Source organism: Rutilus rutilus (genome assembly GCF_951802725.1).
Source record: "Rutilus rutilus genome assembly, chromosome: 22".
Classification (NCBI taxonomy): Eukaryota; Metazoa; Chordata; class Actinopteri; order Cypriniformes; family Leuciscidae; genus Rutilus; species Rutilus rutilus.
This window is the reverse complement of record NC_140227.1, coordinates 24320985-24348811: the sequence shown is the minus strand read 5'-3', so window position 1 is coordinate 24348811 and position 27827 is coordinate 24320985. Positions and strand designations below refer to the sequence as shown.

General features: G+C 37.0%; 2 protein-coding genes across 2 annotated transcripts; both read right to left on the bottom strand.

Annotated features, from left to right (window-relative positions):
* Positions 1 to 1020: 1020 nt before the first annotated feature.
* LOC311282438 (D-serine dehydratase) lies at positions 1021 to 7113 on the bottom strand. Its single transcript, XM_084396208.1, has 8 exons — positions 7022 to 7113; positions 6624 to 6782; positions 5390 to 5670; positions 5116 to 5296; positions 3742 to 3863; positions 3459 to 3648; positions 2369 to 2474; positions 1021 to 1576 (listed from the first exon to the last, which is right to left on the bottom strand). The coding sequence occupies exons 2-8, from the start codon at positions 6770 to 6772 to the stop codon at positions 1487 to 1489; spliced, it is 1119 nt and encodes a 372-aa protein (XP_084252334.1). The 5' UTR covers positions 6773 to 6782; positions 7022 to 7113; the 3' UTR covers positions 1021 to 1486.
* Positions 7114 to 8511: 1398 nt separating this feature from the next.
* Positions 8512 to 27620, bottom strand: egln1b (egl-9 family hypoxia-inducible factor 1b). Its single transcript, XM_084396017.1, has 5 exons — positions 26627 to 27620; positions 12281 to 12400; positions 10179 to 10315; positions 10030 to 10097; positions 8512 to 9270 (listed from the first exon to the last, which is right to left on the bottom strand). Exons 1-5 carry the CDS (start codon positions 27329 to 27331, stop codon positions 9215 to 9217), a joined length of 1086 nt encoding a protein of 361 aa, XP_084252143.1. The 5' UTR covers positions 27332 to 27620; the 3' UTR covers positions 8512 to 9214.
* Positions 27621 to 27827: the final 207 nt, after the last annotated feature.

The following is a 27827-nucleotide window of genomic DNA, read 5'->3' as shown; positions in this document are numbered from 1 at the left end:
AGTGCGGTGATTTGTGAGCTTATCGATGCTCATCGCACTGCGCGGTTATTGGCCAGTCGTGTCGTGGTCTTGATCAGAGCGACTCAATTGGTCAGGTGAATAGGTGAACCGTGCTTAGTAAAACCACGCACTCAGGGAAGTGTCATTTGACTGGACTTGCAGTTACTATCAAAGAGTCTATTGGGTGTAATTTAAATTCTTTTTCATGTTTGCAATGCTCTTGTGGTATAATTCATGTAAAAACAGCAAGCCTGTCTGGGTACTGTTTGCTCTGCATTTTCCATAAGGAATCTGACTAACTGCACGAGTCCGTGGGACTAATAGAATATTGTCAACGTCAGGCAGTTTTATGTCCTTTTTTTTATATATATATGAATGTTACATCAACATTTCAAATAACTTTTATGCATACATTTGAACTCAAAATGAAAATATGATTTACTGTTCTACAGATGCAACAGCCTCTTAAGTGCCATCTGAAATTTTCTTCTAGAATGATCATTTTTATCAAGCTCGTATATTTAAGTTCAGTAATTTCACTTAAATGGCAATGAAAATTACCTATTAATTGTCATTTAAGTGAAATTACTGAACTTAAATATACAAGCTTGATAAAAATGCTCATTCTAGAAGAAAATTTCAGATGGCACTTAGAGGCTTTTGCATCTGAACTCTTCATATGTAGTCATACAAATATATATTATATACATTACCTATGTAGAGCTGTATTTTTTGTCGAACTATGCAAAAATTGTGAAAATATTTTTTATTTGGACCTATATACCTTAAAGACAGATTTGACTAAATGATCCTTTATTGGCTGTATTTGTGCTTTTGTAGAAAGTTTTAATAGAGATTATTTTCTTAAAGTCCACAGGGCCAAAAGTGTCAAAAGTTGAAGGAACATCCATTAACAAAAAGCTTGTTTTATTATTAACCGTCTTACCCACTACTGCTTTATTGTATTTTTAAGAGAATACTTCAATTTGAAACATAAAAACAAAAGGCAATTAGAGCATCTGATTACCACTGTGGTAGAGGATTTTATTACAAACTGAGGTGCATGTTGTTAACATTTTGTAAAAAGCAGAAATTCAGACATTTAAGATCTCCCCAAAACTCTTTTTGAGTCCATAAAACATACCGCATGCAAGTTCATTCAGATACAAAGAAGAAATCAAGTCTTTTCACATTCTTTCATAAGTCTGCAGAGAATATTGTAGTCTTTTAGGCATTTAAAGAAGCAAAGAAGAAAAAAATGTAATTCCAATGTAAGCCTTCCAGTTTACACAAATGCTATTTTGCTGGAATCTTACATTTTCCTCAATGACAAAACTGCCATGCTTCCAACTCATAATGCACTTGGCTGCACTTCCCTCTTAATAAGTGTTTTTAATAGACACCTGACAGCAAATTCACAGTTGCTACAAGTCCTAAACATTGCTAACAGTCCCTAGCTGTACCACAGTCCCTCTGGTAGAGATTTTTACCAGCCTCGAGTGGGTTTCCATGTGTCTATAATCTTCCCATTAGAATGGACAAAATAGACCGGATGCATCATAGCTGTAGCACAAGCCTGTCAACAAAACATACAAGTGATTAGGTTTTCTTTTCACCAACCTGCTCTTAATTTTAAAGGAAATCAATCATTCACTGCATTCAGATGTGTCATGTTCAATTAGCATTAAGGAGCAGGAATGAAAACAATGGTAAGTGCAGTTGCCAACATTGATAGATGGTATGACAAGCCCTCAGGCTATGTTAAATACGTGCTCTCAAAAAACAAAGTTTGTGCTGAGCAGTTAATTATTGGACATATGTCCTTATTCTGCCTGCCTTGGTCATGTTAATAATTTTGCACAGTATTGGGATTATGCATTTTGTGGTAATATTAAGAATATTAAGTAGTGCAGACATGTTAAAAACACGAACCAAACTATTCGAAGCCTCAGCTACAACTAAAGCGTTTGAAGGCGGGTCAAAGTAGACGTTGTTCACAAGCAGCCAGTGAAGACCTCAGGTGGGCATTATGCAAATTTGTTACAAACCTACATAGGTTTGTGCAAGAAGTAAGACTGGAATTACTGACGACTCGTTTCAGGCAGTTCTTTCATTTAGGAGACAATGACTCCGTTTATCGTGCACTTTGATCTTTGAAACTTTGCAGAACTTTTACATTCACAAACAGCTATATGTATGATAGGTAATATCCGATAAAGCATAACAGGTTCACTTTAGTGCACGACACATGGATAAAAATGATAGACCACCAACAATGGCTTAGTCAGATGGAGAATGTCCTTTCATACAGTTGAAAGCTGTGTGTCTGTGTGTGTGCTTTGTTGCAGTGAGAGGGTTAGTAACTCACATGGTAAGGCATGAGTGTGAGGAGTGACCCCAGCGGGAACTGCTTGAAGTCCAGTTTTCCAGAGATGGGCTCCACCCTGCCGTGTTCCTGAGTCATAGACAGTAGTCTGCAAAACAGACGACACCCTTCATGCTATTTATATCATCTGACTCACAAAACCTCCTACTCCCACTGTTTAGAAGTAAAAACAACAACATCTAAACTTGTACAAAAAATGATTCTGTAAAGTCACTGCTTAGTTTTTAATATTTCAGAATGGATTTGAGTCAATGCAGACAGGTGGCTTTATGAAAAATCAAGGGATGCACCAAGATTAAAATTCATGCCAATAACAGTAAGTTGGTAATTATGTTATGGCTGATAACTGATAAACGGTTGATATTCAAATTCTTTACTGTCTATATAACTATATAACACACACACATACACACATATACAGTATATTATATATTTACAAACTTTTATGTTAGATGTGATTAATCGATTTGACGGCACTAGCAACAAGTGAATTTAGGCATCACAACATTATAATCTACAGTGTGAAAAATGAATATTTATCTTGACATTTGCAATGTCTTTTAGGCTGCATTTATTTGCTCAAAACACAGTAAATTTATATTGTGGAAATATTATTACAATTTAAAATAACAGTTTGGCTATTTTTATATATTTTAAAATGTAATTTATTCCTGTGATGACAAAACAAAATTTTCAGCATCGTTACAGTCTTGAGTGTCACATGATCCTTCAGAAATCATTCTAATATTGTACTGCTTAACATTATGTAAACCATGATTTTTTCTTTGATATATAGAAAGTTCAGCATTTATTTTAAATATATATATTTGTTTGTGACATTATCAGTGTCTTTACTGTCACTTTTGATCAATTCAATCCTTGCCGAATAAAAGTACACAAAAAAATCGTACTACTGACCTCAAACTTTTGAACAGTAGAGTATATGAAAAAATATGGAAAATTAGCACAAAAAAAATCCCCTATAATATCTGCCAATACCTGGTATGGTACCATTTCTGCATCCCTAGAAAAAAAATCAGTCCTCATATAAATCCACATAATGATCTCTTACTTGAGTTCCGGGTGTCCTTCAATGATGGCGTATCCGGTGGGTAAGCGCCCCCCACCATCATGACTCAGTGCTGTCCACCCACAGTCTACAAGTAACTGGTTCCTGTGTGGATAGTGACCTATGACCCGCGTCAGTACCCGTACTGCAACATCCTCAAGTCTGCAGGACCCAATGAGGGACTGCTGTACGTCTGGATGTGCAACAGATAATATTATGATTCCAAACAAACTGAGAACATCACTGCTTATAATGATTAAACAGGAGAACATGGCAACACACGGACCATAAAATACGTAGTTCCCAGGATGCACCTCACTCAACATGGCCATGTCTGGAACTGGGTGGCTACAGGAAGGGGTGGAGCCAATGCTGGATTTGGGGGTGTGTATCCCAGCAGCCTTCAGCCTATGGATAGTAGAAATAATACTATCAATGCATATTGAGAAGGGATGCACTGATAAGCTGATGATAATGTTCATTTCATGCCTATATTAAATTGATATGCTTTATATTTTGTTTTATATTCTTAATAAAGTAAGAATTAAACACTAAAAATATTGAATTATTAACTTTAAATGCTACACATACATTTAGGCATCACAGTATTATAATGTACAATATCAAAACATTCTATTCTTTTTTTGTTAAAGATTACATTTACTAGTGTTTACAATTATGTTTGTCATCTATATAGATTAAAAATAAAACACTACAAATTAAAATCAATTATTTTAAATAAAAGCAAATTTAAGCATCACAATATTATAATGTTTAATATAAAAAATATATACATTTTTTATCTTTTCTGCAAAAGATTAAATTTATTGTGTTGGAAAATTAGCATGTTTTGTTGTCTAAATAAATTAAAAAACAATTAAAAAAATGTATTAAAACATTTAATTAAACTCAATTACTTTAAATGCTACAAGTGAAATTATGCGTCAAAATATTACAATGCATAGTATAAAAAATGAAAATGATTTATATGCTTTGTTGTCTAAATTAATTTAAAAAAAAAAGTATAATCAGTAATTTTTAATTGCTACAAGTGAATTTAAGCATCACAATATTGTAATGTATAGTAAATAAATTTGATCATTTCTACAAAAGATTACACTTTTTAATGTTGTTAAATTATTAATAATTATTTTAAATGCTAAAAAGTGAATTTAGGGATCACAAAATTATAATGCATAGTGTAAAAAATGAATTATCATTTTAATGTTTTTTGCAAAAGATTACACCAATTAGTGTTGCTAACACACTAGTGCTTAAAATTATACGCTTTGTTGTCTAAATAAAAAATTAATTAAAAAAAAACGTAAAATCAGCCATTTTTCAATTGCTACAAGTGAATTTAGACGTCACAATATTATAAAGTACAATATAAAATATTCCATGCAAAAGATTCCATTTATTAGTGCTGTTCATTTATTTGCTTTGTTGTCATAATTTAAAAATAAAACACTAAAAACTAAAATCAATCATTTGAAATGTTACAATTAAACTTAGGGATCACAATATTATAATGTATATAGTGTAATGTATAATAAAAATTTATATTCTTTTTTTCAAAGGATTACATTTATTAGTATTGCTAAACGATCAGTGTTTTCAAAGATAAACTTTCAGTGCGCGATAGGTGATGTCTGCATACTTCTCCATGAACTGCAGCGTGATGGCAGTGGTTTCCTGAGCAACGGCTTTGATTTGCTCCTCCCCCTGACAGGCGTAGGTGTTCCCACAGTGGGCGTAAATTCCTGTCAGCTCCACCCCTGCAGTATCCGAGACCTCCCGGGCAAGTTTCAGCGCAGCTGGGTCACAGTGAGGAACACCCGCTGTCGAAACACAAAACAAACAAACTTATCTTACTGCAGTACACCCAAAAACCGCACTTCAAACATCTGGTGAACTCCCTCTTCAAGCGTTACCTCTCCCATTGTCACAATCCAGTTTCATCCACACCTTCCAGACTTTTCCCTGCTTCAAAGGTCTCTTCTTCAGTTCCTGTAGGGCAAGGGGGTTGTCCACTAGGATGTGGAATAGAGAGAGTCTCTCAGATAGCTCAGCACAGCGCTCCACTTTATCAAATGGCAGTGGGTATGCGTACAGTATATCATCATAGCCATTATCAGCATAGAATGATGCCTCAGCTAGAGTAGAAACCACGATACGCCGACGAGAGCCTCCTGTCATGATGTCCGCACATTCCCTGAAAACAACAGACATGTAACATTCAAGATGAGAAAACAATGATTTAATGATTAAATGGGGGGAAAAGTATTTTCCATTGTTAGTTCGTGTTAACTAATGAATCAACTCATGTTAACAAATGGAATCTTATTGTAAAGTGTTGCCTTCACTTTTTTATAATACATTTTTATATAAAAAAAATATATTCAAATGTTTTAAAGGAATAGTTCACCCAAAAATGAAAATTATCCATAACTTGCTCAGCCTCAAGCAATCCTAGATATATATGACTTTCAGCCAAACACAGTCTGAGTTATATAAAAAAATATCCTGGCTCTTCCCAGCTTTATAATGGGAGTGAATAGTGCCCTAGTTCCAAAAGAAGTGCATTCATCCATCATGAAAATATTCGACATGTGAATAAATGTCTTCTGAAGGGGAAAAAAAAAGAGAAGTTTTAAAGAAAAATGTCAGAGGATTTCGATGGGTCAGAGGTCACCCTTCCGCTGGAACTCAACTCTCTCTTGAACGCGCGTACGGCCGTTGACAGAAGCCGGTCATTATAGTTTATAAAGTTTGAAATATGGATATTTTTCTTACAAAAACACATCGCTTCACTTCAGAAGGCTTTTATTAACCCACTCGAGTCGTATGGATCACTTTTATGATGGATGGATGCACTTTTTGGAGCATTAAAAACTCGGGCAATTCACTCCCATTATAAAGCTTGGAAGAGTCAGGATATTTTTTTAATATAACTCCGATTGTGTTCGGCTGAACGAAGAAAGTCATACACATCTAGGATGGCTTGAGTAAATTATGGGATAATTTTCATTTTTGGGTGAACTAGGCCTTTAAGTGCCTTAAGTGTCCAAATACATATTTACAAAAATCACTAGTGAATTATAGTTAATAACAAGTGAAATCATTCAGTAGATAAAGCGGCTGGTGTTGTTGACACGAGAATCTTACAGTGTTTTGTGTGTTTTCATGTGAGGTCGGAGCTGGACCCCCAGTTTCTGGAAGCGCTCCCGCATGGCTTCGGCATTTCTGTTCACTTTATCCAGGTCAATAACCAGCGCTGGAGTACAAAGGTCTTTGATGAATTCAACACTGGCCATTATCCAAAAACTGAAACAAATAAAATACACCAACACATTTAAGCGAAATGGAAACATGCAGACTTGTAACAAAATGCAGGATAGTGCTGATAAAATAAATGTAACAATTTTGAAATCATATAATCTCAACTCTTAAAAGCATTTAATTACAGCTGTAAATAAATAAGAAAAATGTCGAGTAAACATGAGTTTGGTTAATGGGCAAAGTGGCACGTGTCAAACGGTGACGATAAACGTTAAATTTCTCACCATAAAGCACGACTCAAGTTCTGATCAATGAGAGCGAGCGCGAGAGTGTGAAGCCAGAATCGACACAGCGCCGCGTATACACATTAGTTACATTGCAAACTGGAATTTTCAACCTAAAAGCTACTGACGAGATTCTTTGTTGTTATAAAAGATTTAAACCATAATTTGTGCTTTTGGAGCAGCAAACTATTTCAGATATATTATATTATATTATATTATATTATATTATATTATATTATATTATATTATATTATATTATATTATATTATTATACAGTCACTTCTAGGCTAGCCCTCCCACAGACCCATCCATGATGATGGAGGTGAGAGATCTTTAAAATATCTCTGCATTTGTAGCACTGGTTTAGCTGAATGTGTAGTTAACACTGAACGTTAAAAAGTCTAATCTTGTGTCCCAGATGAACTGTTGCTCATTAAAGTGGATTATTTCGAAGTCAGGTAATAAAAGGGCTTATTAAGCCATGTAGTCATTAACACTAAACCCTCCTCTCCCAGTTGGATAAAATCCTCAATTACCAGTCCCGCGTCAGAGTATCGGGAAAAGACCTTTAGGCCTGTTTTCACTTTATCCCTTGATGTCTTTCAATAGAGTAGTGAGAGTTCTGTGGCGCTAAGCTGCAGGCTACATGACTTCTATTCCTCCAATCCTTTCAAACAATTCTGGATGTTTTTGGTAATGCTTCTGTTATATGATTTCAAATTCCTACAGAAGTATGTTTTTGAAAGAAGTCTCAGAAGGCTGCATTGATTTGGTCACAAATACAGTAAAAACAGTCATATTGTAAAATATGATTACAATTTAATTATACATTTTCAAATGTAATTTATTCCTCTGATGGAAAGGCTGAATTATCAGCAGCCATTGTGCTTCTTAATATTTTTGTGTAAATTATTCTACTTTTGATTCTCTGGTAATTAGAAAGTTCAAAAGAACAGCAATTATTTGAAATAGAAAATAAAAATCATATTGACCCCAAACTTTTAACCAATAATATATATGTGTGTGTATTTTTCCAGTCATGCTTTCTGGCTGATTAAATATTTTAGAGGTTAACAAATTATATGTACTACAGAATTTAATGACTTTTATTCATTTGTATAACTTTTCAGGTATAAAATCTTTTTTTTTTAAGTATGCAGGAAAAATGTTGGTGACCCAGTGCTGTTGTGCTGCAAAACCAATATACTGTAGGTCTCATATTTCACTGTAGTGATACATTGACAATTGTGCGATATTTTCTACCATTCTGTTTGAGTAGTAAACAAGTCTCCATTCTCATGTGGAAGCCTTTCTTCATGCTCTTCCAGTTCATACTGTAGATTTGTATTCGCCGCTACAAACAGCTAGAGGGTGCTGCAGGACTCCAAACACAGAGAAAGTGTATGAATGTCACATGACTTTTAGTGACAAGAAGGTTAATACCATCAGACGACGAACAAATGATGAAACAAATAAAACATGTACACACACACAGTCAAAACTGCTTTTTTTATTTAAAACTCAGAGCTGTTAGGCATGAGATGTCAAGTCAAGTTTGGCTTAAGACAGGAGAGACATAACGTCTGCAACAACAGACATATCGCTGATGACTGGCAAAGACAATCCAGCAATGCTCCCGGTGACCAAGCAACAGGTGCAAGCCATGATAAAGCACGTTCCTTGTGGCTCCAATTAGGAGAGCTTGGAAAGCGGAATTAAGAGCCATACAAAAACACCAATCCAATAGCTTATGAGCAGAATAACACGTATAGGACATTGCATAGAGCTTGTAACCTTAAAAGGGGTTTTCTGTGTTGTTTCTGCATATGCGTTGCCAAACAAAACTGTACCTTTATTAACACGTGCAATAACAAAGTTGACAAGGGGGACCGGGGAAGGAAACTGTAGGGGGTCGTAGCTCAAAATCTTGTTGAATAAGTGCACAAACACCCTCAAGTTTCGCATTATGTCCATCCTATGCTCATGTAAGCCAGCATTCTTCATAAAGGAAACACAAAGCATGTTAATTCACGCCTGTCTTCACATTCTGAGAAGCCCCTTATAGATGACAGATGGAGAGGTAAATGAGAGAGAAAGTCGCTTCCTGACTTTCTTCTGCCCTCTGCTCATCATCTCTCAGCAGTACTCTGGAGGTCCAACCCTGTACACTCCTCTTTATTCATCCCTCGTTCACTAGCTGGGCTCTGACGGCTTGTTTAACTCCACCTTTACGCTCCTTTCACCGGAACCTAAAAGACGGAAAGAAAAACGTCATAAAGGTGAATACAGACCCGCTCTTCGCTCTCTCTGACAATCCGTATCTGTTATTAGGTAGAAGATTACCCACTGTGGTTCATTATTTTAAGGAATACTTCATCGTGAAATGAAAATACTGTCATTATATTTACTCATCCTCATGTCATACAAGCAGTTTGTACAATGAAAGTGAGCGGTTACTGATAACTAAACTATTAATACTTCTATTCAGAAAGGATGCGTTAAATTGATCAAAAGCGAATGAATGCGGTTCTTTTGAGATTTCTATTCTAAGAATCTTGAAACAAAATGTATATAAATGTTTATTGGTTTATAACAGGAAATAACATACAATATAACTCCCACAAAAATATTAAGCAGCACAACTGTTTTCAACATTGATCATAATAATAAAAGTTTCTTGAGCACTAAATCAGCAAATTAGAATGATTTCTGAAGGATCATGTGACACTGAAGACTGCAGTAATGATGCTGAAAATTCAGCTTTGCCAACACAGGAATAAATTACATGTGAAAAATATTCAAATCAAAAACGTATTTTAAATCGTAACAACATATGGGTGTGAAACAACAACATGAGGGTGAGTAAATGTTCATTTTTGGCTGCACTGCTCCTTTAAATAGTATTCCAACAAAGCAGTCTGGCCATAATCCCATAGATACAGCACAGAAATCTAGATAATGTTGTTCAGGAGGATCAATGTAAGTGCCTGGTCATGTTTGAACCTCACCTGTTAGATATTTCTCCTTAGCTCGAGCTCGCTCATCAGCGTCAAAATACCACACCGTTATAGCATACCTGCACATGAATTCACACAGAGTTGCATTTAAGCATTAGCAACTTACAGAACTATTTTACTAAATGAAATGTGTCACTGACCTTGTGGCGTAAGCTGGCTGGACCTCATGTGGGTTCCGTCTGTCTGACCAAAACAGCAGAAGTCTGTCAAACTTGGGCTCTATGTCTGCAAACTGAGAGGTTCCCTCTGGAAAGATCCGCAAAAGGCCACCGTGGTCCTATAGAGTGAGCAGATGAGAATTATGGTATATTCCAGGGGCTGGACCGTGAAACTGAAACCGTTTTAGACAACAATGGTGTAGGGCTTTCAGATGAGCCAGCACCAACAATTTGTCCTCTTTTGAACTCTGATATGTCTCCCATTATGTTGTGTGGATTGCAATATTTTCTGTACAGCTGTGTTATAAAATTTGATTTGTTTTTAGCACATTAAATATTACCATAAGTTATAAATACTTCACAATTTAAACTTGCACTGTCCACTTTTCTACATTAAAAAGTTCCACCCCATTAATTGTACTTTTGTGTATATAAAAACACACACACACACACACACACACACACACACACACAGAGGAATATCATTATATTTTAAAACATATTCAAATAGAACATTTTAAATTGTATTATTTTACAATATTAGTTTTTTTTTTACTATATTCTTGATCAAATTAACAAAGCCTTGGTGAGAATAAGAGACATCTTTCAAAATTTGGATTTCAAATTTAATTTACACACAACAGAATGTTGTGGATGGGAAAACTCTGGGAGGGAATGTCTTTTTTCCTGTTGCTAAATTTAGCTTAAAAAAAAATAAAAAAAATAAATTATTCGGACACAACTGCGTCTTTTTCATAAGCCAAGACAACAGTTTGCGTGAGATGGCTATTTTCCTCTCCATTCAGTAAAGAGGGTGAGATACGAGAGAGAGAGCGTGCTAGAATTCAAATCATGTATTACTGGCATCCTGTGTAGCTTGAGAAGGATGGAAAATATCAGGGTTGAATGCGTGTGAGATTTGACCCATCCTTACATCACAGCACTGATACAGAAACCGATGGCTGGAAGAAAACGGCGTTTGTTTGCAGATTCTAGATAACAGCATCTAGATAAAGAGCACCATGCCCTTGAGTGTTTAATGTAGACTTAACACTACAGACAAACACTACATCCTTCTTTCCCTTCTACCAACCCTGTATCTTGCCTGTGAAACTGTCCAACTCTCTCTTTAACGTTCACTTCATATAAGAACATCTGATCAACTCTGGATGGTTTCCATGGCCGGTCGGAATGTTCTAGAGCAGAACCGCTCTCTGACGCAGTGCTGGCTTTAACAGCTGGAAGGTGATGGAAGGTGGTAGAGTCAGCAGTGGAAAATGTCAGGCCTGCGGTCACAGCGAACCCTCATGGAACTTCAACAGTTTAACATAACCATAACAGATTTCCTAATTCAATTCCAATTTTGATTCGATTATGACTCAATTAGGTATATTTTAGTAACCATTCTGTGTCCACTACAGTATACAGGGCTGTGTTAGACACATTCAAATCATTAATCCCGAAAGAACCAGTTCGTAATGTTTCGGGACTCAAGAACCAGTCATTTGTTTCGGGAATCAGTCTACACTGGTCTTGTTTGTTGTATGTTTTTGATTTACCAAAAAGAAAATCGGCTTATTGAAGTATTTTGTTTCAGAAGTCGGTCTACACTGGTCACACTCGGAGTCATTTATATATGAATCGGACTATTGGTTGTGGTGTGTTTTTGTGTGATGCCCACGTGGTCAACTGATTAGAAATACGTTTCTTTCCATTAATTTGCAGTACAATGTACAAATACGTCAAACTTAAACACTAAATATTTGACAATAATTCATTTATCTATTATATACAAACCCAACATAAACCAAAGTTTCATTGTTCTAGTAGACCTCTAATAACAGCACATAAACAGTCTCTTGTGTGGCTTATTTATTTAAAGTACCAACAGCAAACTCTCTGCACAAGGTTGGTTTTGAACTTCCATTGAATTGAATGAAAGCTCAGATGCAAGTTTAAGCAGTCTACATCAGATAAGATACCTAAACAAACAGAGAAGAGCTTAAACAATCTCATGCAGTTTTACATGCTACAGAAAGTTTACAAGTTCAAAGCTCAAAGGAAGGTGGGAAAAAAACTCCTACCTTGGCATCCCAGTCTTTATTCAGGTAATATATGCATGTGACGCATCTCCCATCTCCGTTAGGGTTATCCACATGCCGTACATATCCTGTCCCATCGCCAGGATAACACGCCACCATTGCCTGGAAGGAAAAACTAGTTGTTTTAGTAATTGGACAAAATATAGCCAATCAAAAGAACATGTGACGACAGACCTTTCACAGTGATTGGATGCAGCACACTCTATAAGAAGACAATGTTCAATGAAGATTTCAATTTTTTCCCATCATAAGATAATATTTTGAGTCTTATTTATATATATATATATATATATTTTTTTTTTACAATAACCTCACAAAGACTGTCAAGAAAATGTCCTGATAATATTTCAAGCACATCATTGGGACAATTTTGCATTGTGGCATTTTCTTGACAATTAAACATATTTCCATATTTATTATTACTGTAATTAAAAAAAGCCATTTAGTATTATTATTAATAATAATGGCTATGTATGTAAACCACTTTATGTATCATTTTTATACATGACGACTTTCATTTTATACACTGAATACTTTTTTTTGTCCGGTATAAAAAGTGTTTATTCACCATAGGACTTGGTGTACTGCCTTTAATATATGCGTAATTAAAAACCAATCATTGTGCTCAGACAGGTTAATTTTACATTGAGAATTACTAAACTAAAAAGTGAAAACGTCAAGATTACAGATTCATCACAGATGATGAAGGGGCAAAAATATGCAAACTATTATTAATTTTTGCTTTTGAAGTGAAATATGATCAAGATATATTCTTCATGAGACTCACTGTTACCCCGTATTTGTCTAATGGAGTTCAGACCGCCGAATTCCTTTCAGATACTGTACGATACCACAGCGCACTCATACATGAAATCAAAGTGGAAAAAATAAGGTGATAACTGTGAAATTCTCAGCCCTATGATGATTGTATCATTTAATCTTGTTGAATCTGGGTTATGAGGCTGAGGGAACAATGAAGCCATTGCTGGAGTCTTTCCTTTGCTGAGGTTTTTCTTTTCCTGCTCTTCCTTTGCCCCTTTTATTTTGGTCTCCGAGTTTACATGGAAAGTGTTAATTAATCACAAAGAAGAAAATAGCAGTGTAAAAGTATTTGTGCACAAGGACACATCCGTTAGGAGCGATCAGGACAGTGTTACAAAGGAAAGACTCATAAAAATAGATAATCAGTTCATCAGTCCAAGTGACCTGCATATGACTCGGTGAAACTACATTTCTGGAGCAAACAACATGCACTTCCTTATAATTAGAAGTTTAAAAATAACTAAAAAGGTTGGAGAATATTCCTCTCCAAGTAAAAAACATGTCAAACTTTAAACAAAACCATGACTAATGCCAACGTTCACCTTTAAATCATTAACAAAATGCTTCAAACAAGCACCCAACAAACACTTAAATAACAGAAACCTTTGGGCTAATACTGTGAGCCGTGTTTCTGTGAACTGAAAAAAAGCACTGACAGAACAGCTCTCTGATATCGATCCCCTCCGGGAACTCGCCTTCTTTTTCACCCACTTCTGCACGTAGGCTCCTGAATCTGATCACTTATCACTGATAGTTTGTGACCTAACACTCTATTTATAAGCAGCACTAGCCCAGCAGGGAATTTTTAGGCCTTGACTTAACCCTCTAACCCTAACCCAACAGCATAATGTCAAAGGGACCGAGACGTCCTCCCCAGGGACACGACATCAGCGTGTTTTCCACTGACTCTCAGCATGTGTGTGTGTGTGTGTGTCTGTGTGTCAGGCCTGTCTGAGGAAGGCAGGGAGGGAGGGTGTTCTTATGGCCGAAAAACAAACATCTCTTCCAACATTCTTTGCCTTACTTGCATACATACTAGAGATGAAATGGTTCCCATGAAAAAAAGAAAGAAAACTTAATGGTTTGGTTTGCATACGTAGTGTAGTTCAGTCATGTCATGTCATACAATACTTTTAAAAAATATCAATATTTTTATTTATTTACTTGATTTATTCCATGTCAGCATTTAAGGTTATTCTCATGGCAAGAACATTAAAGATATATTCATTAAAAATTCATAAAAAAATGAACACACAATTAGTAAACATATATAGAATGAAACGAGGGATAAACAGTATAAATACATTTATAACAAATTTTAAGACACATTTACATAGTAAGACAAAATCTGTATAACATAAAATGTGTAAGAAATTGTAAAGTGTCCAGAGCCAGAGCCCTCCATTGAAAATGAACGTTTTCTTTGTCTCCCTAATCAAACACGCCTGATTCAGTGATAATGAGCTGATGAGTTGAATCAGGTGTGTTTGATTAGGGAGACAAAGAAAACGTGCAGTGTTGGGGGTACTCCAGGACAGGTTTGGGAACCACTGGGCTATAGGATAGCCGATATGATGCTTAAAAAAATACTTAATCAGTCGCGATACCAATCCTTAAGATTCTTCTGGGACACTGGTTAAATAGTCATCTATTAGTGCTTGATGATGGCAAATGTATTGGCCAATAATAATAAATAGATAAATAATATAAATTACCAATATAAGCCCTATGACCACTATGGTGGCAAAATATTGTCAGTCTCATTTTTGTCAGTAATTTACAGTGCATTATTCCGCAGCATGTATATTTTTTGTTATTATTTGAAAAATAAAAATCAGCAATCAGACTGGTAACAACCAATCAAAGTGTTAAAATATCGGTATCCAAATTGTACCTCCTGAAAAGCAACACCAAGTATTTACTAAAACGGTGACTGTGATGCAAACTGACCAGTGGAAGTCTGAACCGTTAGACCCAAAAACACAGAGCTGCTAACAGCAGTGTGTGTCCCCCCACTTAACATTTCTCCTCTCCAGCTTCCTGAGGCCTATAATTTGATATTAGATTTCCAGAGAACGAGCGTCATCATTCCAGGAGAAAAGACGCCAGCTGAGAAAAGCAACACATGCTGGGAACAAATCTAAAAACGACTGTACATGAGGACCTTTTTTTCCAAGCAACATAACCGGTAGCGGTGCTGGGGTGTGGTTGACTAAATCACTCACTTCAAGTGGAAGATGGGGAATGCAGGAGTCACGGAAAGGCCAAACTAGGGGCGAAGACGATGACTATGGTAATCATTTTACTGTTAAAAAGGCAAAATTATGCCCTTTTACAAAATCTTTATTTTGTTTTTAGGGTCTACTAGAATAGGTTAAGGGTGAATTTTTTTTATTTTCTACATATTTCACATTGTTGCAGCACCTCTCTTCCCAGTCGGTAGTAACTTATTGTAAATATTGTGACGTGTACGTTCCCAGAAGAAAACTCAAGACTATAATCGAGTTGTTTCAGGAGTTCAAAAACAGTGCTTAAAGGGTAACTAAACCCTAAACCAACTTTTTTTTAGTTAATGATCTGTAAGAATGGGGCTTTATTAGTGCTGTTCATTGATTCGAGTAACTTTTTTGACATTTGGGTATAAAGTGTTTTAATTCTATAATATATTGTGTAAAAACGTCTGAGTGCTGCCCTCTTCAGGTTGAACGGTGGCTACTGCAGTTGAATTTTCCTATTAGATGTTTGCGGTACTACGTGACGTAAGCAGGTTCCAGTTCACCACGCCCTCCCTTGGTACGAGCTACCACGCCCTTGGTACGAGCTAGCGTAGATTTATCTGTACTTAGTACAGTGGTCAGGAGGGTACGTAGGTGTAGTGTTGCTGGTTGCAACAGCTGCGATAGTTTCTATTCTCTATTCAGACGTATATTCGAGTGAAACGTCTTTTTGAACATGAAAAAATGTAGAGCAGGTCCATTGAATTGATTGGATCGTTGGATGTGATTGACAGGTTGTCTCGCCCTCCCACCAAAAAAAACACATCATCGCTGCAAGTAGGAGTGGAAGTTCTTATGAGGGCACATTATTTTAAAAAAAGAATAATGATATGCACGGATAAATACTAAATACTGCAATTATTCCATAAAAAAAACCGTTCAGCTCATAAGGAATATACAGTTTTCATTAGGGGTGTACCCAGGGCCGGATTAGTACCCCCAGGGGCCCCTGGGCACTGAAGCTCATGGGCCCCCCTCCCCTACCTGACAACCACACTCTCCAAAGGAACACACACACACAAACACAATACTAAGGCCCACCAGGTGTGGGATTTGACATGCCAATCACTATTGGTCAAAAGCTGAATGACAAGTTCACAAGACAATGATACCATTTTTTTTTCTTTTTCTGAAAAGTAGGGCTGCACGATTTGGGGAAAATGTCATATTGCTATTATTGAGGTCAATATTGCGATCGCAATATACAATTATGATAAAATATACAAATGGTTTCAGGAGTCAACTTGCTTGGTTCTCAAGTAAAATGCACACATACAGTAGATTAGTGATAATGCTGAAATGTGTATTTCTCAACTCAGACTAGAAACAACAACTAAATGCACTGTTTTCAAATTAAAAAACTATTTTTTACAAACTTTGCAAACTTGTTATATGTCTCAATAATACAATAGTAAAAAATAAATGTCATATTTACCAGTGCCCTTACTGTCTAACAGGTAGGCCTAGGACATATACCGATATTGAATAAAGTTATCAAACAGTCTGCACTGCATAAATTATAAATTAAATATAGACTAATCCTTATTAAAGCTAAAAAAGTTCTTTAGTTAAGAGCAGTGAGTAATTTTCTCTGTTATTTTTGTTTTGATTAACTTTACTGACAGAAAGCTTTATTGGCTGCTGTCTCTTTAAGACCGCAGAGACGCCGGCAGAGACGCTGATCTCACACGCGCCTCATTCTCTCAAAACTCTTCACGTTCATCATAAGACTGCTCTTATGTTATGAAGATACTCAACAAAAAACTGACATTTTGGCATAATTGTGTGTGTTGTCAATGTAAGTTCAAGCTCGAAAGAGAACTGTATTCTGGCGTGCTGTCTGTGCGCACGATACTGGCGCATCTTTCTGTGTGTGTGTGTCAAAGTCACACTTTTGTCTTGTCGCAAATTAATTGTTTAAAAGCATTTGCATTAATAAGAGCGGGATCATATGATGTAATATACACTTTCTTTTTTTATTCTGATTGGATAATTATCAAGATCGAGGCCAAGCCATGTGTATACTATTTTTATGTAGCGCACAACAACAACAAAAAACTCCGATCACGGAGGGCCCCTCTCTGCGCAAGGGCCCCTGGGCACATGCCCAGATTGCCCGTATGGTAGATCCGGCCCTGGGTGTACCTGTGGACACGATTAACTGGTAGAGACATGACGTTGCCGCGCTGCGCTGTCACCGAAGCTTATCATTTGAATGTGTTTTTAAGCCTTGCGGTTTAAAAACAAGTGCTTTTAAACCATTCAAGCGCAATAAGCAGCTAAAGAGAACTCATTTCGCTATATACGCGCACTGTCTAAGAGACAGTTTCTGAGCGCACACACCTGAAACGTGTGCACATAAAGTGTGCTGAGTGCTGAACTGAGTTCTTTTTGGCGCCTTATTGGGATTGAATGAACAAATAAACACACTTATGTGTCAAAATGCCTGTCTTTGCGAGTATCCTCGTAAACACGGTTGTTTATGTCTAAAGAACGTAAACAGAGTTGAGAAAGAAAGCGCATTTGTATCAGTAAATTAGATCCGTGCATTCGGTCTTAAAGTGACAGCAGCCTAATGCTCCTGCTGCCATCTGTGCCATTAATGTTAATCAAAACAATCTCATTGCTCTTGACTGAATAGCTTTTGTAACTTTATTAAGAATAAATGTATATTTAATTGAATGGTATCAAAAATTGTTATCATAAAAACATTATTTAAAGCAAAAATTACCATATTGTAGTAGAATATATCGTTATTGTGAAATAAACGTATTCATAGCCTCGGCTCGTTTAATAGGGGCCTTTCCAGCCAAGTCTCGCAGCCTGCAATGGCACGCAATACACGACAGATCACAATACATGTGACAACATTTCAACTGAAATGTTTACCCTGGTGGCAGGTGCAAAAGCGAAGGACAACGTAAATAAAGCGAGCGAGCGTGTGCTTTAGCCAGTGGGAGAAGGATATAGGGGAAGAAGGAAAGAAAGACAAGCCAGGACAAAAAAGTGAGCTGAGGGCATTGACGCAATCTGCGAGCCCCCCACGTGAATGGGCCAGAGCAGATAAGGGTGAAATCGCTCAACGGCGCTTCAATCGTTCAGGTGGAGGTGAGTGTGAGAGACAACTGCGTCAGAGAGTAAGCAGGGCATGCTTGGATGAGAAAACAACCGGGTGAGGAGAGGTGGGTGCGGATGGCACACATCAACATCACGCAGCAGCTTTTGCGTCAGGATGCCATGCCGCCACTCTCCCATCATCATCTGCAAAGATCCATGACCGTGGAAGGAGGGTAAAGGAGATTGAGGGGATGCCATAGTCCCACAACACAAAGAGCATTTCAATCAGAGCTTCAGTGTGCGTGTATTCTGGTTTCAATGTCTCAGACACACCTGGATGTGACGCTGTATGCACAAACAGCTGCGCCTCCTATCTATATATTTATTAGATTGTCAATATTCATGACAAAAGCAGCATTTTTTTTATGCCATTAGCCGATAGTATTGAAAGTATAGATTTTTTTTTTTTGTAGTAGTAGTAATTTGCATTGATGCGGCAATTGCTTTGTTAAACATTACTAGAAAAATTCTGAGTTTGGTTTATGTTGTCATCAAAAAGAAGCTACAGTGCAAAACATTTACATTTATAATATTAAAAAAAGATTTTATATTTCAAATAAATGCTGTTGGATCTTTCTATTATTAATCCTGAAAAATCCGGATTTTTTTTCTTCAGAATCCTAAAAAAAAAATATATATATATTATGGTTACCAGAAAAACACAAATGCTTTCATCATTAATAATAATAAATGTTTCTTGATCACCAAATCAGCATATTAGAATGATTTCTGAAGGATCATGTGACACTGACATTTATGCATTTTATTCCACACAGACACTATTCCACGTCCAGGTAAAATTATAATACACGTTATTTTTAGATAAACACACTGAACTACTGATTCAAATCGATGCTGGTTTAGCTAACTAGCTTAACATTTCGACATAAATATTTTGCTATAAAACATTATTTCAAATGTATGTTAAAATACACATAAAATGTATGTGTTGCACCTATGAACTGATTTGGAGCATGCATAAAGTCTTCAATGATTTCCAATTAGTATGTTAATCATGCCTGTCATTATTTACTCCAACAGATCTCCATAACAGCAATTTGTTTTCCTAGATTCAGGGATTTTCCTGTAAGAGGCCCTCTTGGGTTTACAACATGTCATTTCTCCTTTATGTGATACTGCATCTGTTCCAGCGAGCTATGCAGAGCTGATATAAACCTGAGCAATGCAGAGCTGATATAAACCTCAGCTCCTGGACTTTAGCCAGACAGACAGTTCTAATAGTCCAGCTACGTGCAGAGCGTGCAGCTGCACTGCTGTTCCAAGCGCTGACACCCTGGCAGACTGACACCACACTGCACCATTAATAAACACGTTGAGGAAAAAGCATTGACAGCGCACAACATGTCCAAGAGATAAGTCACGCATTTAAGCTTTTGCTGATGAAAAATAGGCACATCTTGCAACTAACAGCACACACACAAAAAACATCAAATGCATGTACAATATAAACTTACAGTAAAATATGCACCAAAAAAATAAAAAGCATGCTTCATTATGGGTCATTATGAAGTCTACAGGTGTTTTACACATCAGCTTTCCGCCTTCAAAAAACAACCTCACAAGTCTCCTGTTGGTTGCACGCAAGGTTTCCTGATATAAGGGTACAAAAACAAAAAAATCACGTAACTAAACATCGATGCAGAAGCAAAGAAATATTATACATCCTTCCTAGTGAGGTGGGACTTTCCAAAGGGAATGCAATGCTCTAACAAATACGCTCAAAAACAGCCCATTCTGATCCAGTGCCAGCATCTCTGGTCACGTAATGTAAACATGACTATGTGGCAATTCATTGTGTTATACTGCTGCAAACATTCTTCACCCTTGACACCTAGAAGCTTTCTGTGTAGGAGGTGATAAACCCCATAAACCAATGATAAACAATAATTGACCAAAAACACCACACAAAAAGTTTGAGGGGCAAGAACGATATTTTCTGATTCGATTTGTGTTCAGATTCACAAGCTCTTGATTCGATGTAGATTCTGCTGTAAATTATACAGGGGTTTCAGACAGCATCCTACTGAATTACTCATTAGAAAAAGAGTCATTTGTCAATTGATTGGTCGCGTTGTATGCTTGTTTTTGCGTGAAGACAACTCCTGCCATTGTTTTGTGTTAAACAGTCTTTTTCATTGCATTAACACAGACTGCACATTCACAACTCGGGTATAATTTATTTTTTTTGCCATGAAACAGGATTCAGGAGGGAACGTTGCTGCTGAAGGTGATGCAAGGACCATGGAATGGATACAAGGAACCATATGGTACATTACGAAAATATTAAACAATAAACTAAATATTGTGACATAAAAATATGACAATAAAAATGACAAAAACGAAACTTTATTTTAGTTAAAAAAAATAAAATAATAATAATAATAATAATAATAATAATAATAATATATATATATATATATATATATATATATATATATATATATATATATATATATATATATATATATATATATAGTGCAATGCATAAGTGAATACACCCATGCTAAAGTTGACTAAAAAGAGGAATAAAAAATCATATTTTGGAAATTGACCTTAATGCCTTAATTTAAAAAATTAGGAAAAATCCAACCTTTAAGGACACCAATTTTCTTTGTGAATGAATAATGTATCGTAAATAAATAAATGTTCTTCCTTAAAATACATGGTGCATAAGTGAGTACACCCCGATGTTAAATTCCCATAGAGGCAGGCAGATTTTTATTTTTAAGGTTTTTTTTTTTTTTTTTTTTAGGATACTATGCATCCTGATAAAGTTCCCTTGGCCTTTGGAATTAAAATAGCCCCACATCATCACATAGCCTTCACAATACCTAGAGATTGGCATGGGGTACTTTCCAGAAGATCATCTCTCAATGCAAATCAAACTAGCTTTTAGGCTAACTGAAATAAAACCATGCCAATCTCTAGGTATGCTGAAGGCTATGTGATGATGTGGGGCTATTTTAATTCCAAAGGCCAAGGGAACTTTATCAGGATGCATAGTATCCTAAAAAAAAAAAAAAAAAAAAACTTAAAAATAAAAATCTGCCTGCCTCTATGGGAATTTAACATAGGGGTGAACTCACTTATGCACCATGTATTTTAAGGAAGAACATTTATTTATTTACGATACATTATTCATTCACAAAGAAAATTGGTGTCCTTAAAGGTTGGATTTTTCCTAATTTTTTAAATTAAGGCATTAAGGTCAATTTCCAAAATATGATTTTTTATTCCTCTTTTTAGTCAACTTTAGCATGGGTGTATTCACTTATGCATAGCACTGTATATATATATATATATATTTTTTTTTTTTTTTTTATTACCAAACAGGTCAATATTACCAACAGGGTCCACACTGTCCAAATATTTATTATGAGAGACTTCCTCAAAAGGACTACAAGACTCAATAATGGAATTGTTAAAGTCCACGTGAACCAAAAGTGCTGTGACGTATTTCCAAGTGAAACAGAATATTGAATAGAGGGCACGGTTTTATTTTAGCGCACCTCGCCTCACCTTGCTTATTAACTTGCACGGATTAATTGTTCACCACAAGACTAGTAATGTGAGCAAACAAAGTAAATAGGGTTTAATTTTGATATCACGATGACTATCACATCATGGAACTTGAATCATTAAAGGGTAGTTTTTGTTTTTTTAATTAAAATGACTTACCATCACGTACTCACTCATCCAAACCTGTATGACTGACTTACTTCTGAGGAACACAAAATAAGATATTTTGAAGAATACTGTAACCAAGCAGTTTTGGTGACCTTCCATTTCTCAAAATATCTTCTTATATGTTCCACAGAAGAGAAAAAGTTTGGGATACAGGAGGTTTGGGATGAGATGAAGGTGAATAAATGAACATCCTTGATGTGTCATTACAAGTGCACAGGTCATGTGAGTGATTCCTTCGGGGTGAACGCGGGTGAATCTGACTGCAGTAGATGTGAAAGAAATATATAAAAAATGATGTTTATTAAGCCAGCGCTCATACCTGTATTTACATCCTGTTTTCGGTCGAAGTCCACAGTAATCGATTGTCGAGTTCACGCGCATAGGTTTAGTACCTATGATCACGCGCGTGGATGTCAAAACAGGATGTAAATACAGGTATGTGCGCTGGCTGAATAAACATAATTTTTTATATATTTCTTTCACATCTACTGCAGTCAGATTCACCCGCGTTCACTCAGAAGGAATCACTCACATGACCTGTGCACTTGTAATGACACATCAAGGATGTTAAGAGGCTAAAAGCAGGTTTAAAACTTGCCCCATTGAAGTCAACAGGGTGCAAATTTTAAAACGAGGATAACACGGTGTAGGAAACACCGATTTTTGTCGTTGTTCTCTGTACTGACAGCACTCCAAATGTACAAAAAAATGAGCTCAATGTTAAAATTGACCGGAGTTCTCCTTTAAGAAGATTCACAATATTTAGGCTATATTCTATGCAATTTTAATGTATCAAAACATTATGCGTCCAAATCTATGAAAACTACTTCATAATAAACATTATCTTTTGTTCCTATTCTCACTTCTTTCTCTACTCATCTCCTTCCCTTCGACAATCTACAGCCTCACTGAAGTCCAGATATATATACTCTGCCTCTGATCCTCCAACATTTAACAACCACAAAGCTCGTTCATAGTTTAATATCAATACAAAACATAAACACATTATCCGTTCATTGTGTTTTATGTAACAGACTCTTTCCCTTCGGGTGACTCTTTCATAAGCCTGCTGAGCATCCTGAATTGTCCAGCTGTACATCTGCAACACTCACAATGACATTAAAAAAAACGATGCAGTCGCAGGAAGTGCTATCACCTCCCATCAAGCCTTCTGATATTCACACTACAACATCCTGTGCACAGCATGCCTTTGCTTTAAGCACAAATAAAGTACATTTTTATGCTATTTAAGGCATTTTATCTTTAGCCATGGAAACGTTTACGTTTAAAGAATAAATGTGAAGCATTAATGTTTCTCTTTCATAACACTGTGGTTTCTATTGACCGTCTGGTAATGGTGTGTGTGACAGATCGGAAAGCATGCCTGTGACGGCTTGCTGTGGCGTACAGGGAGTGAATCTAAAAAATAAAAAAAGGGAACGCATACTCCCCCAGGCACAGTCAGTGAAGTACTGCGGTCTTTGTCTTTGAATAAGAGACCCTTCAAACTTTAATGAGCCAAAAGACCGGAAGACCCTGAAATCCAAAAGGTTCACCATAGTGTGTGATATAAAACGAGACATAGCCTACAACTTAACTTGTACATAATCATACCAACTCTTGCAAAACCATAAGCTAACTGTGTTACAAATTTCCTGTAAGTCGCAATAAGTGTGCGTGTGTTTACAGCAAGATGGAAAAGGTGATGGCTTCCCTAAACCCTGAGAGGTTGGAGGTTTGTCCAAACATTGTGCATGCGTTGGGTACGCCTGATAGCAGCTGGTGGTCGCAGGCGTTCCCCTGACCTGGGGAAATATGAGAGCCACGCTGGTCGTGGATAACTCACAAAGGCACTATCAGTAACAGTCTGTGGCCCCAAAGGAAGCTCCTGTTTAAAAAAAAACGGTCAGCCTGACATTTTTGCGTGGATAGAAAATTCAAGAACAATTGATTCTGGGGGAGAGACCTGATGGTGCATATATTCAGAGTCTTTAATGTGTTTAGTCCAGAATTTTTATTGTAGGAGATTTTCATGTTTTGCTACAAATCTAATCTGAGTTTTAACCTAATCCATAAAAGATGTGCTTTAACTGGGGATTTCACTTGATCCCCCAACCGTATGCTCCCACACATTTTGACTAATGAATTTCCATGACTTTACCATGACATTACTAGATAAGAAAATAATAATTTCACTTGACAAAGCAAGTGCCTATGAAATGTCTGAATTTCTAGGCCTTTAAAATGACCTGATATTTTCAGCTTTGCCTTTCCCAGATAACGTCTTGAAAATGTAAAAGGTTCAGTTTGCTCTTGCTTTTGCAGAAGTTTTGGACTCTATACTGACAACTATCGGCATGACTTTGTTTACTAATTAACTAGTTAATTCACACCAAAGCTGTTTAGTTTTTGTACTGTTTCTTTTCTGTGCATCTCATCCTACACAAATCTGAATAATAGTGTTGTCAAAAATACTGATATTTCGATATGTATCGACACTGAAATATTGAAAACGGTTTCAATATTCCTTTTCTGCAGTATCGAATTCACCCATACCAGCTGCACGTTCTCACTCTTTCTTCCATCTAATGGCGAATTGACACACACCCGCCTTCTCTCACTCACTTGTCTCATTCGCTCCAGTTGAATAGTGCTTGTGTTGTGCCTAATTGTAGTCATTCCCACAGGTTTCACGCTCACACAAAAAGCACATGCACCACTGATCTGTACAAGTGGCGCGCACAGAGCCGCCTCTCAAACAGTTTGCGAGAGCCAAATTTGACTTATTTTTTGTGGCTTATTGCACTTAAAGATGGCGTGAAAGATAACCCAGAAAGTCGCGTCTGACAGCAGGTGAATACCGAATTAAAGGGTTAGTTCACCCAAAAATGAAAATTCTGTCAGCAATTACTCACCCTCATGTTGTTCCAACCCTGTAAAGACTTTCGTTCATCTTCGGAACACAAATTATGATATTTTTGATGAAATCTGAGAGCTGGCTCACTCCTCCATAGGCTTCAATGAGATCGAAACTTACAAACCCAGAAAGTTAGTAAAGACATTTTTAAAATAGTCCAAGTGACTGAGATTGAGCCACTGTAGTCACTTGGACTATTTTAACGATGTCTTTAATAACTTTTCTGGGCCAGCAAGTTTCGATCCCATAGAAGCCTATGGAGGAGTGAGCCAGCTCTCAGATTTCATCAATAATATCTTAATTTGTGTTCCGAAGATGAACGAAGGTCTTACGGGGTTGGAACAACATGAGGGTGAGTAATTACTGACAGAATTTTCATTTTTGGGTGAACTAACCCTTTAAGCTTTCACGTCTCCTTGTGCTTGAACGGACAATTTCACACAAAATTATGTCAAAATGTTTGTCTTGCATGGCGAGCATGCTAGTAAACACAGTCGGTTATGTCTAAAGTGAACGTAAACAGTGGAGAAAGAAAATGCATGTTTAACAGTATTAATTAAAGTAACAGCAGCCTAATACACCTGCTGTCTGTGTTTTTAATGTTAATCAAAGAGCAAAAGGCTCTTGACTGAATAACTTTTGTAACTTTAATAAGGATCCATCTATGTTTAATTTATACAGTGAAGACTATGCAGTTACCTATTTTACATTTGGCTACTTTATTCAATTGCTGTACCTAATCTATAGCTAAATACTGTTAGATCTACCTGTAAAAACCTGAAAATATAAAACCTGAAAAAAATAATTGCGACTTTTTATCTCACAATTCTGCCTTTTCTTCTCATAATTGCTAGTTTAGATCTTGCAGTTCTCACTTTTTTTCTAAGAATTATAATATAATAGATATATTATATAATAGATAACTCGCAATTGCGAGTTATAAAGTCAATATTGTGGGATACAAACATGCAATTGCGAGTTATAAATCACAATTGCGGGATATAAACTTGCCATTGCGAGTCATAAAGTCAGAATAAAGTCAGAATTTTAAAGAGATATATAGAGTTTATAAGATAACACTTTTTTTTATGTGTGGGAGCCTATATGATTTCCCCCAATTTTTTTTTTTTTTTTTTTTTTAAAGGTATCATATCGAAGTCCAGTATCGTGACAACAATACAATAGGCTATAATAGAAAGATTAGAAGAATTTTTTTTTTTTTTTTTTTTTGCATGTTAATGGTGCGCATCCGGTTACCTGCAGCGGTTGTGTGGCTGGTCATGTGACATGAGGAAGGCATAAATGGCCTGATAGCAGGTTCTACCTTTTGGAAATTGTAGAATAAAAACAGCCGTATCTAGACATATGACGTCTTTGTCATTTTAAAGATATTTCTCAAATCTATTGCATCAAACTTTTTAAACTACTGAGCACCCCTTTAAGTGTCAGGCGTCACAGTTCTCCTAAGTTAATGACAGCTCTACTTACTTTCGTTCTTCCATTGATCCTGTAGTTGTCCAGTTTCCCGTTACAGTGTCGGATCAGATCGTCCATGCGGCTCATGAGAAACGCTATCCTCTCACAGCCGGCCTCCTTCCCCTCGATCCAGGTGATCTTATCCCCCCGAATGTCCTTGGACGAGTCGCTCCTCTGACTGACCAGCTGTCCGTCCGTAAATCCACCGGTCAGGTAAAGCGCCCGCACGTCCTCCAGAATACTGCGTCCGACCTCGTCACCTAGGAAGTTGTCAACCACACAGATTCCGTGCTTGTTCATGCAGGGCACGATATAGTCAGTGGCCAGTTTCTGAGGAGGCGACCGCGTCTGTCCGTTGGGTTTCGAGCTGTCCGCTGTCGGTTTGCTGTCAGAGCTCGTGGCGGACTTGATAAAATCTGACATTCTTTCGCCGGGTGTCGTAAGAGTAGAGTCAATCTGAGAAGAGTTCGACTGTTCTGAAGTGTTCGACTGTTCGGCGCTGGGCTCTTCAGCCGGCTGCGGCTGCTGCTGCTGCTTCTCCTCGGCCTCCTTACACACCCGCTTGTGCTTCTTCCAGTCCTGTCTCTGGTGTTCTTTGCTGCAGTAGAAGGAGCTACGACACCGTCCGCACTTCATCAGGTTCTCCATTTTCCCGCACAGCTCGCAGTACTGGCGCTCTCGCTCCAGACTGTCGCTTTCCCTTGAGTTTCCCTCCATGTTTCAGCGCTGTGCTGTATTACAGTATCAGCCTGCAACTTCACTACAAGTATCCACAAGCGAAATTGTCCCTGGGCCCCCGCTGCCAATTTCATTACATTTGACGGAGGGCAACGTGACGCTCTCACATTCCCGCGACATCTATGGTTTTGACACTTCTGAAGTCTCAGCGCGAGCCGTGAGTTTGATGGAAGCGCATGGCGCCTGCTGTTCCTTTTCTTCAGCGCTCAGCGCACGTCAACCATGTGAGCATGCGCACTAGAGACAGGATAGACAACACTGTGGGCATGATTCACATGTGCTTCTCACAACTTCATGTGGGGAGAATGAAAATTAACACAAATAAATATATAATCGCCCAAAAACATTTAATGAGCAGAAATACTGCATCTGCGTGTTAGAAAAAAAAAGAATGTAGGCTATAAAACCGCAAACGAATTAATAAACTCCAAATTTGCATAATAGAAAGGCCAAAAAGTAACAATAAACTAACAAC

Excerpts from the sequence above, each read along its gene's own strand:
- LOC311282438 (XM_084396208.1), bottom strand. The coding sequence starts at position 6,772 with ATGGCCAGTGTTGAATTCATCAAAGACCTTTGTACTCCAGCGCTGGTT. Across the intron at positions 3,864-5,115 it reads ACGCTGCAGTTCATGGAGAA|GCTGAAGGCTGCTGGGATAC; the intron begins GTATGCAGACAT and ends TACTATCCATAG. Across the intron at positions 2,475-3,458 it reads GAAGGACACCCGGAACTCAA|ACTACTGTCTATGACTCAGG; the intron begins GTAAGAGATCAT and ends TCTGTTTTGCAG.
- egln1b (XM_084396017.1), bottom strand. The coding sequence starts at position 27,331 with ATGGAGGGAAACTCAAGGGAAAGCGACAGTCTGGAGCGAGAGCGCCAG. Across the intron at positions 10,316-12,280 it reads ATAAAGACTGGGATGCCAAG|GACCACGGTGGCCTTTTGCG; the intron begins GTAGGAGTTTTT and ends CTCACTCTATAG. Across the intron at positions 10,098-10,178 it reads CAGCCAGCTTACGCCACAAG|GTATGCTATAACGGTGTGGT; the intron begins GTCAGTGACACA and ends ATTCATGTGCAG.